At 52.2% G+C, this 11631-nt stretch overlaps 1 protein-coding gene across 3 annotated transcripts in view; it reads left to right on the top strand.

Moving 5' to 3' along the window:
* Positions 1-3101: 3101 nt before the first annotated feature.
* The window catches only part of Mllt1 (MLLT1 super elongation complex subunit), a 45834-nt gene continuing 37304 nt past the window's right edge, over positions 3102-11631 (top strand). For all 3 annotated transcript variants that reach the window (XM_031346702.1, XM_031346700.1, XM_031346699.1), the window contains exon 1: positions 3102-3365. In XM_031346702.1, the coding sequence (XP_031202562.1) occupies positions 3354-3365 (12 nt within the window). In that variant the 5' untranslated portion in view covers positions 3102-3353. The remainder of the gene's footprint in view (positions 3366-11631) is intronic.

Here is an 11631-nt window from a genome sequence, read left to right as displayed (position 1 = left end):
GGCTTCTTAGGATCTCCTTTGCCCATGTTTAGTTGATTTTCCTCCGTGAGGCACAGAGTCGCCCAGTGCCCATCCGGCTCTCGCTTGCCCCGGTGCTGTCTCTATGGAGCTCAATGTACTGCAATGGCTGTGAGAGCCGGAGCCCCTGAGAGTGATTTTAATTATACGGACCTGGCCCAAGAGGTGTCAGTGAAGAGTTTCAATATGTGGCCTAGAGACTGTTTTTGTAGTATTTTGGCTACTTTTAAAGAGTGTGGCTACTTTTTGCCCTTGTCTGAAGAGTCTGCCTGAGGCTAAGGTGAAGAGATTCAGATTAATTGCATTGATAAGGGAAATCTCAGAAACACCTGTCATAAACTTTGTTCTTTGGTTAAGCCTCATGAACAGCATTTTAAACAAGCATAGCAAGCTAAGAAAGGAAAAATATAAACTATATGGTTTGAATTTTAATGGGAAACCAGGAAGTGAAATGGAGCTGAATCCTGTATTCAAGGATATTAAAATGAATTAAGGGAGTAGTGATCTTGGGCAACATCCCACACAGCTAAATTTAGATCTAGGAATGGTAGTACAAGCCTTTAATTCCAGGAGGCAAAGACAAGCAGATCTATGAGTTCAAGGCCAGCCTAGAACAGAGCAAGTTCTAGGTCAAGAAAACTTAAAACCCAGTCTTGGTGGACCACACCTTTATTCCCAGTGCTGAGGAGACAGGCACGCAGATCTCTGAGTTCGGTCAGTCTACAGAGCAAGTTCCAGGACAGCCAAGCTTAGCCAGTGAAGGAGCTGGAAAACAGAAAGCTGGTGATAATGTAATAGAACAATTGGGCCATATTCCACCCCCAGCAAGCAGCAGAACTCAGCAGCTTTGGCCACTTGGCTCTGACTTTAGAGCCCAGAATAAAAGAGACTATTGGGACAATTAATGCTGGTTAGCTGGAGCTAAGAAATTAGTAGTGATTATGAACAGACCAGCATCACTAAGGTGAAATCTTCTGGGAAGTGTTTTCTGAGAGCACAAAGAGGCTGTGTTCCAGAGATGGCCAAGGTTGTACCTTATGCTGCAGTTGGACTTGGTAATGTGTAAGAGTCACCCAGGTGGTATTGGTTTTGAAGGGGTCATGAAGAGTAGCTGAGGCTCGGCACTGTGAGAGGCCATGAAAGGCCATTGGTGAAGGTGCAGCCTCTTCTTACAGTCGATGGTCCAGGACTGAAGGGGTCATGTAAAGGAGTTGAGGCTTGGCACCATGAAGAGAGCCTATGAGATGATATTGGTGAAGCCTAGTTGCAGCAGAAGTCCCCAGCATATTAGAGATGCTAGTACCATGGAATGATCACCAAGACCAGCAGCAACAGCGGAGTGGATCAACCTGAGTTTAGAGTGCTACAGAGGGCAGAGCTGAAAGAAGTGGAGCCCAGATATTGGAACAAGAAGCTGTATTGTTAAAGTTGCCTTGGAGACCCCAAGGTGTTCAAGATGTGAGAGCTTTGAGATACTGCTAGCAGGGAGTGGAACCAGCTCAGGAGAAAGAACTTTGTTGTAATCAACGAAGATGAAAAAGGAGTTGGAGATCTGAAGACTGCTTTGACATCAGACATGGAGAGCAGTTTGGAGTTTGCCCAGCTGCTTTCCTGTCTTGCTTTGGGGATTACAGTTAAGTGATTGGATGAGTCTTAGAAGAGACTTTGAACTTTGGACTTTTTTGTTTAGATTTATTTATTTATTTTATGTATGTGAGTACACTGTAGCTGTCTTCAGACACACCAGAAGAAGGCATTGGATCCCATTACAGATGGTTGTGAGCCACCATGTGGTTGCTGGGAATTGAACTCAGGACCTCTGGAAGTGCACTCAGTGCTCTTAATCACTGAGCCATCTCACTAGCCCCAAACTTTGGACTTTTAACATTTTTGAGACTGCTATAGAGTATGGAGACTTTTGAAGTTGGACTAAATGTATTTTGCATTATGCTATGTTTAGGTATAGCTCCCATTGACTCATATATTTGAACAAGCATATGAGGAATTCCAGGGAGTGGAATGTGATGGCTTGTATATGCTTGGCCCAGGGAGTCACACTATTAGAGTAGGTGACACTAAGGAGCAGCATTGCCCTTGATGTAAAGAACCAACTATTGAGCAATTTTACCCCCTGCTTCTATTTGCATCTCCCTTTTCACATTTGCAATGATTTTTATTTCTTCCTTGCTATCCCCATCTACTAACACCTGGATACACAATAAATCCTTGAGAAGTTAATCCACTTCTCAAGATTATGCCCACTGTCCCTGAAGGTAAGGGACCACACACATCAGTGGGTGATTTGTAACATTCAACTATTGAGGATAATGTAAGAGGAGTGTCTATAGCCAGGTCCAAAGCTGTGCTTCATTCTGTAGCATGTATAAGGTCAGAACTACCTAATTTTTATTTTCTTGCCTATTTGGTACTGCCTGACCAAAGGAAAAGGACAGAGTGGGAGCCCTGAGTTCAATCCCCAGTATGGCAGGATACACAGTCTACAGTTGACTACTGACTACTATTCCTTTCCTTGTGGTGAATGAATGAGACTGCTATCATTTACAACCACAGCAAGAAGAACCACCTCAGACAAGTTTTTAAAAAGCTTACATTGTAAATTGTGCGTGTCTGTGTGCAGCACTTGAGAAGGCCATAAGAGGGCACTGAAGTTACATGCTGGATTTTACAGATGCACAAACAGCCTTGGCAGGGAGAAGTGGGCTGAACCCACTAGCTTTACACGATTCAGACCGGTAAACTAATCACCGGCTCGGTCCTGCAGGAGCACCGAACTTCGCCAGCGCTCCCTCCCTCCGCTGGGCTCGAACTTAAACTCTTAGGGGCCTTTTTAGGAACGTTCCCTCCAGAGTCGCTTCGGGGCCCAGCGCGCAGGAACCACGCCACGGCCTGGCCCAACCTCTCCACGTGCGGCGCACACCTCGCGCAGCTCCGCAGAGCTCGCCTCGCGCCTCCTTCACTCCCTCCGCCCGCCCCCTGCGGCTGCTGCTTCCCATTGGCTGGCGGCTTCGTCGTTCCGACTGTAGCCCGGCGGGTCCCCGCCAGCCCGGAAGTCCCGCCCCGCGCGCGGGGCCCCGGCCTTCTAACAGGCTTGGAGGCTTGTCCATCGGCGAGGCCGGGCCCGAGTCGGTGGCTGGGGGCCCGTGGTCGCTGAGCGTCCCGGGCTGGCGGCGGTTTCCGGTTCAGCGCGGCTGGCGGGCGGGCGGCCCGGAGCGGCGGCGACGGCCCCCGACAGACAATGAGAGCGGCGGGGCGTTGCTGAGCGGCGGCAGCGAGAGCGACGCGGGCCCGGGGGCGGGGCGGGGCGGGCGCCAGTCATGGACAATCAGGTAAGGAGCCTCCGCCCGGGGACTGGCCTCCCGGCTGCCCTGCGCGGCGTTGTGGCCGGGCCTGAGCGCACACGGCCCCGCGGGCACCCGGTTCGCGCGCGCCCATTCGGGTGGGCCCTTCTCCAGCCACCGCGACCCCGGGACGTCCTTCCCCCATCGCCATCTCGGGATGCCCCTCCTCCACTGTGACCCACACACCCCTCCCCCATCGCGACCCCAGGTCTGGTGCAGAACTCCTTGGGGTCTATCTCAGCACCCCAATGCCACTCGCTCCACACTGGGGAATTCTTTGCCAGCGTAGTGTATCCACACCGCCGCGTCATCTTGGGGGGACTCAGCCTGGCTCAGAGCCCCGTGAGACACCCTTTAGAATCCCAGAGTACCCCATGGGCATCATTCAGGAACCCAGGGCTTCAGTACCTTAGGAACTCCATCTCATTCCAGAGTCCCTGGAGGCACCCCTTAGGAATTCAGTTTACACACAGACTCCTGAAGTGTTTATCAGGATCCCAGGGATTTAGCACCCTGGGCATCGAAGCCTGGAACCCTTTGGGATTCCCCTTAGAGCCTTGGTACTACCTTAGCACCCTGGGGATCCCCAGCCTGATCCACAACTCAACAGGAAGACTTTTGGAATCCCATAGCCACTCACAGCACCGTGGGGATCCTATCCTGGCCAAAATCCCCTGGGGAATCTTTTAGAATCCCAGCATGAGAATGGAACCCATTGGAATTACAAAGCCACCCAGTCTAGCTGGGGACTCACTTCCCTTGTGAATCCAAAGCTAGCCAGACTCGCTTCAGATCTCCAGTACATCCCACAGCTCCTGGCATCCTTGTCTGGCCCAGAATCTTTGGAAATATATCTCAGAACTTCAGTGGGACTTCCAGCCCCTGTGGGTCCCTAGCATGGCTCAGAATCTGTGGAGAGTCTCCACAGACAGCTCCAGTGACTCTAGGTTGGTCCCCCACATATCCTTTCAGAAGCCACACACCCCAAATATGGCCTGAACCTGTCTCCTTCTTTGGAAGATTCCTTCTTCCTAGGCCCATGACCCCAAATCTCCTCAAACTCCAGGAAGCCCCCAACTAGGTGCTAGTGTACTGGTCAGCTTCAGGTCTGTTTTGAATGCTCTCTGTCTAGCTACACCCTCTCTCCATTTAAGACATCCACTTCAGGTCGCTTTTCCCAGCCTCCTGCCTAGCCTGCCTCCTCTCTACCTCTTCCCCTCATGAGCATCTGGTTCCCCCACACTCTGTCCTGGGACTCTGGCCTTTTGCCTCTGGGAACTTAATCCTCATGTCAGATCTTGAGCCTGGGCCAGAGTCTTCAGCCCTTTTGATCCAGCGTGCTGCCCACTCTCTTCTGGGTCCAGGGCCCAGGAGTGGCACTGTTTTTCAGATGTAGACCAAGGGCAGCCTCAGACCTGGTTCCCTAGAAGCCCTTCAGAGTCTGGAGACCCTGTTGTATCCCTTGGCTTTGGCAGCTTTGCACCTGAGATGATGGTTTCCATTCTCCATCTGTGATCCTCATCCAGGCCTCTCACCCTGGCAGACTCACTTGACCTCAGCTGGTTTTGCTGCAGCCATGGACCATAGAACCCTTCTCCTTCCCCTCTGTCCCTGCTCCCTCTCCACCTCACATTCCTATGGCCTTCCAACCTTACTTAGCTGCAGGTGGATTCCCCAGGCTCCCTGTTGGCAGCCCCCTGCCACTTGGAAACCAGCCCTGTTGGTTCTTGTAAACCTGAGGGTCTTCTTGTGCCCATGTCACCCACCTCTGTACCATGTGAGCTCCTCCCCATCTTCTTCAGATTACCCTCGCCCAGGGTCATATCCTATCCTGCCCCTTCCCTTCAAGAGACCAAGCTGCTAGGGATACCAGTCCTGGGAAGGTGTGGGGCTCTGGGGGTGGCTTCCTCTGCTGTTGGTAAGGCCAGGTTGGGGCATCCCTAGCTGCTGGTGACATGGAGGCGGCTTTGTCTGGTTTGGCCATGTGACTGTAGTTTCAGGTACACTAGCAGGGACCTCCTGTGTTTCCCACTACCTATGACCTAGGATCATTGGGTCAGGTAGTTGGCTTTGCTTTTGTCCCTGGTGTGCCTGACTTGCGGCTAGTGAATAGGCTGGTTTGCAAGCCTGCTTGCCACCTGGGCTCTACATTGATTGAAGCACACAAAAAGTCCCTGTCCTTTGGCACTGTCTGCACTCCAAAGCTCGGGAGTCCCTGTCCTTAATAGAGTCCCCAGAGATTGAGGCCATTCTCTCTGTGGTGTGCTGTGTGGCTGTCATAATCTCAGGTACAGTGGGGAACATGTCTGGTCAGGTGTAAGACCCCTAAGAGCTACCAGTGCTCAGCTGTGGCTGTGGCTGTGCTGTGGCTGTGCTGTGGCTGTGGCTGTGGCTGTGCTGTGGCTGTGCTGTGGCTGTGGTTGTGCTGTGGCTGTGCTGTGGCTGTGGTTGTGCTGTGGCTGTGCTGTGGCTGTGGTTGTGGCTGTGGCTGTGCTGTGGCGGCGGCTGTGGCTGCTTTTAGGTTTCAGCCAAGCAGTATGAAAAGCTGAGTCCTTCTCACAGGAGCATCTGTTAAATGCTGGGTAGCCATCATAACTGAGTACCCAGCTATACCAGAGGGTAACACATAGGACCCTGGCACTAGAAGTGTACCAGTGGTGCTGTGCTGTGGTGTTGGTGTGCATGTGCCAGCTCAGGGGAACCCTGGCAACTGCCCTCCTTGCACCTAAGAGATTCCTGCAGGGAATGGAGGGCTGGCCCTCAGATGTGGTTGTCCTCAAGGGACTGTGGGTACGCAGGGTAGAATCGAAGCCTCTCTCCACCATGGGGTTGCCATGAACCCATATGTGCCTTACTGGGAAGCAGTGTGCTCAAGTTTGGGTGCTAGCCCTGCATGCCTTCCCTGCCCCTATCCTGGTCTCTTGTTTCCCTGTGACTCTGAGGCTGGTAGAGAGGCCAGCACAGAAGCAGTAGTTTTTACTCTGGGCTTCCAATTTTCCCTATGGGCAGGAAGGCCAGGAAAGTGTCTTGGGTGTCCCCTTCACGCCCATGCCCATCTCACTCCCTAATCCAGTGCAGTCTGTTGTATTGTATTTCCATGTTGAGCAGGGGCATACCCAGGATTGCTGCTCATTTTGGGGAGGGGTGGAATGGAATTGGCTTTTTGGGGTACAATGCTAGAAAGATGAGAAGAGTCTGAGAGCCCAGTGGGGCTCCCCAGCAATCATTAGGGAGGGTGTTGTAACTCCCAAAGAACCTGGAACCCCTTCCCAGAGTCCCTGGCCTGGCCTCAGAAGGGATGCAGTGTGATCACCGGTGGCCCTGTTTGGGACTGTTCCACTCTGGGAATGGATATTTTGGCTCAGGTGTGGGGCCAGTGTGGATTCTTTCCCTGATGTCCTGAGTGTTCCACCTCCCCACAGGAGTCCTGGTAGGGACGCTGTGGGCAAAGCACTGGAGTTGGAGCCAAGTCTGGTCCTCTGTAGCTAGCCTTAGGCTTTCTCACTCTGTTCTGCTGGCCTGCTTGACAGGGGTAGGGGCCTGCCGCCTGAGTTGCGGCTGCCAACAGTTCTAGTACCCTGTCCAGGGAGTAGGAGACACACCGTGGCTCTCCTTGTGTTGTAGACACCCTCACAGTCTTCTTTCAGTACCTGTTATATTCATGTAGACGGTACACCCGTCTCCTCCCCCCCACCGCACCCCCACCCCCCGTCCTTCTCATCTCTTTGTTTTGAGCATTGTGCCTTATCAGAGGGAAGAAAGTAGCTGGACCCAGAAAGGAGGTGACAGTGGTTGGAGACTGGGCCCCAGGGCTGCCAACTTAGATGTATTTTTTAATTTTTTGTTTTCCAGACTTGTCTTGCCTTTTGGCCAGGTGCTTTCCACTGTAGTGGAGTGTCTTAGGGGTAGCGTGTTACTCTTATGCTCCAGGCTATCTGCTTCCCAGGAGTGCTGTCTGGAACTAGTTCTAGAGAGCACAGTTGACTTGGTCTTGTGTCACCAGTGCTCTGTTGGGTCCAGGTCTAGGTCCTGGCACCTTCACCATCAGTGTGTGAACTTTGCTACTGGGGCAGACCTGACATTTTTCCTTACTGGAGGTGAAAGTCAGATGCATGCCAAGCTATTGCCATCAGGAGCCAGATGACAGGTGTTATTACACTGTGGGTGTGGTTTAGATTCCCAGAGGAAGGGGCATTTGTTAGAGAGAAGTCCCACAAGGAAATGAGATGAAAGCCTATAGGAAAAGTGACAGCTAATGACTACCTCCTGGGTCCAGGCTCTGACTGAGCTTTTGAGGGTTGGCCATGAGGATGATAGATGGATGGATGGATGGATGGATGGATGGGTTGGTTGATGGATATGTGAGGGCAGCTTGGTGAGTGGATGGACAGATGGGTTGGTAGATGTATGGATAGTTGGGTTGATGGTTATGTTAGTGCATGGTGGATGACTAGACAGATGGGTAGATGGATAAGTGACAGGGAAGATGGATGAATTGATGGATATATGAGTGGATGGTGGGTGGTGGATTTGGAATCACTCGGGGTTGTGGGATGGGGAGTTGTGCCTTTTGCCCCTCCATACCTAGAGAGAGTGGCTCCCTCAGCAGCCTGTGAGATGCCCCTGTGCTGTTTGTCCATACCTAGAGAGAGCAGCTCCCTCAGGAGCCTGTGAGATCCCCTTGGCCCCCTCAGCAGCCTGTGAGATCCCCTTAGCCCTCTCAGGAGCCTGTGAGATGCCCCTGTGCTGTTTGTCTGGCTTGCTAGAGTGGGATTCTGGGTCTGAGTGCCCTCTGCCAGTTGGCCTGGCAGCATGAAGCCTCCTTTTGAGCTTAACTGACCCCGGTAGCACTCTGAGGCTTTGGGCTGCTGTGCCCCTTGGCTTCTGATCTCCAGCAGCAGGATGAGTGAAATTTCTTGGGGCAGGCCCTGGCTCTTCACCTCTGCATGGGGGCTCTCCTTGGGGTCCAGGCAGCAAGGTCACTTGTAACTCCCAATTTGGGGATTGTGCAGAGGCATCCATGAAACAAGTGGTCATGGTGCTAGAAGGGCCTTGTGGTGCTGGCATGAGGTGAGCTACGCTGGTTAACGGCAGTGTCTCCACCCAAGTTCCACTTGCCATCAACACTACTCCTGGAGAACCAACAGGTGAGTTTGCTCAAGTATGGGCACAAGAGATCCAGGTAGAGAACAAGCAAGGGCCTGTAGATGATGGATAGTACCAGGGTACTCAGGACTCAGCTGGTCTTGAGCTCCCGCAGCAGCTTTAGGCCCCTTTCTCATGTTGATGGCACAACCACCAACCACTTGGTGTCCCACCACCACCACCATTTCTAGAAGATTCTGGCCCCCCAGGCTGTGGGTCTCTCCTTGAGTTCAGCACAGGAAGGACAAAGGTGATTAGGTCTGGGGGACCTGGACATGACTGGTCCAGCTCTTAACTGAGGGTGTTGTGGCCCTAGTAAGCACCAGCCCTTTGGAAATTAGTGTTGCTAGGCAGTGCTTTGGACACAGGTTGCCAACACCTCGAGACCTCCTGTTTACTTTGGCTTGTGCCTGCATCCTAGTCCCGATGGAGCTGTGGTCATTCGTTCTTTCACAGTAGCCACTGTGCTGCCTGTGCTGTAGCCCATATGAGAACCTCATGTCAGGCAGGCAGCCCAGGGCTCAGCTGCTAGATTCTCACTGCTAGGGGCTCATTCTAAGTCGTAGAATGTAGAGATTAGGCCTACAAGTAACAGGAACTCCCAAGAAGTAGCTGAGAGGAATAGGGTCACCAGTGTTTGGAAGCCTTGGAAGCCTCCAGCTAACAGTGGCCCTCTGCTCGTGTTCTCCAGGGTGCTGGCAGTGCTGCTCTAGAGTCATGTTGAAAACTCTGTGACCATACCCCATGTTCAGAAAACTCCCTTTGCTTCATCTGTAGTTTGTCCATGCAGGCTTCCTGGGGTCTGGCCATATATCCCGGGCTGGCCCCTGCCAGGTCACTGACAGGCACCACACCCAGCAGGGTATAAGTGTTGATGGGTAGTTTCCCCCAAGATGTTCCCAGTGCTGGGATTCTGGGCCTTTGTTCTCTATTCTGACAGAGGTTACAGCCCTGCCCCCTTGTCTCAGAGACCACATCATATCTGCATTCAGGCCCAGCTGGTTTCTCCTGTCGGGTCTCCCTTCCCTTTTTCCAGCTTCTCTCCTGTCTGCCTTCATTTGTGGTCAAATATGTCTTTAAGATGTCCCTGCCATTACCCAGTTACAGTCCACTATCACACCCCCTGTGTCCCATCTGGTTGCTCCTCTGACCAGCCCTCTGGAGCACATCCTAGGAGCCTAAACAATGCTTGTCCTGGCAGTGATTTGCATACACAGACACTAGAAGGGTTATGTGGTCAGGTGTGGGGAGAGGGTTGGAGATGTAGGTATGACTTATGGCGTATAGGCACCTGGACATTGGTTCCACTGGGGAGGGCTAGCAGAGACCAGTGTGCAAGTTCCTGGAAGAAGGCCTGGGCCTTCTACCTGTTTGTTTTTCTTCTCTGGGCAGTGCACTTAGCAAGTCAGTGTGGCCTCTGCTGCTGTCAGGACCCTGTTTTATACTGTTAGACCCTTCCATCAAGTGTATTCTGGTGGGGTCAGACAGAAGACCCCAGCACTCAGGAAGCAGAGGGGTGGAGAGTTCAAGGGCAGCCTGGCTTGCATGGTGAGACCTTGTCTTTTAAAGGGTTGGGGCTGGGTGGGCTAGGGCTGAGCACACACCTTAAGTCTCAGCACTGAGTTCAGTGATAGTCTGGGTTACAGAGCGAGTTCTAGGCTAGCCAAGGTCACTTAAGTGAGACCTTGACTCAGAAATAAATGTCTAGGGAGGTCCTGATGGTAGGGCTTAGTGCTTGCTTAGCATGCATGAAGGCCCTCAGTTCAGTCCATAGTGTCACAGAGAGGGAGACAGAGAGAGAGAGAGACAGAGAGTGAGTGTGTGTGTCTGTGCATGTATGTGCGTGTGTGTTATTTTTTGGACTGAAGGGATGGCTCAGTAGAGTCTGCCTTGCAAACATGAAGACCTAAGTCAAGTCCCTAGAAGCCATATGAAAAAACTTGGTGTGGTGCTTGCTTGTAATTCAGACCTTGGGGAGCTGCAGACAGGGAGGTCCTGGGGCATCATGACCATCTACTCTAACCTATTAGTGTGTTCCTGGCCTGGGGGTGACTCGTCTCAAAGAAAGTGGACCTGGGCAAGGCTAGGTTGTTAAGAGCACTTGTTACTGTTGCAGAGGGCCAGAGTTGGGTTTCCAGCACCAAACAGGTGACTCACAAACACCAGTTCTAGGGAATCCAGTTCCTCTTTCTGATGTCCCCTCACCCCAGGTCCACACACAGCAGATCCACAGACAAATATGTAAATAAGAGTAAAAATAAACCTTGAAAAAAGAACAATGAATAGTATTCCTGAGGGTGACCTTCAGAGCTGTCCTCTGCCTCCATCCACATACATACATGCATGCTGCACACACACCACATTAAAAACATGTAAAAAGGCTGGGGAGATGGCTTGGTGGCTAACGTGCTCACTGTGCAATATCAAGGTACAGTTGAGCTCCCTAGCACCCATGCAGACCAGCATTGGGGGTGCAGAGATCCTGTGGCCTTCTCTGCTTTCTGTTGCTGGGGTAAACACATGACCAAAGACAGGTTGACTTGTCTTACATGTCCCAATTGCAGCCCATCACTGAGCCAGGCTTGCTCTTTATGGCTTCCTTAGTTCTGCTTTTTTATATATCCCAGGACCACCTGCTCCCATGGTGAGCTGAGCCCTGGCATATCAGTCATTAAGAAACCACAGCACAGGACAATCTGGTAGAGACATTTTCTCAGTTGAAGTTCCCTGTTCAGATGATTCTGGCTTGTGTCAAGATGACAAAAAGTGACTAGCACCTGGCAAGCTGGTGACCTGGATGAGCCCAACCTCCTCAATATGTACAGTGGAGAGTGGGGGGAGCCCAACCTCCTCAATATGTACAGTGGAGAGTGGGGGGAGCCCAACCTCCTCAACATGTACAGTGGAGAGTGGGGGGAGCCCAACCTCCTCAACATGTACAGTGGAGAGTGGGGGGAGCCCGACCTCATCAACATGTACAGTGGAGAGTGGGGGGAGCCCAACCTCCTCAACATGTACAGTGGAGAGTGGGGAGGAGACCAACCTCATCAACATGTACAGTGGAGAGTGGGGGGAGCCCAACCTCCTCAACATGTACAGTGGAGAGTGG

The sequence above is a fragment of the Mastomys coucha genome, unplaced genomic scaffold (genome assembly GCF_008632895.1).
Source record: "Mastomys coucha isolate ucsf_1 unplaced genomic scaffold, UCSF_Mcou_1 pScaffold3, whole genome shotgun sequence".
Lineage (NCBI taxonomy): Eukaryota > Metazoa > Chordata > Mammalia > Rodentia > Muridae > Mastomys > Mastomys coucha.
The sequence above is the reverse complement of the archived record's forward strand: the minus strand, read 5'-3'. Positions and strand labels throughout refer to the sequence as shown.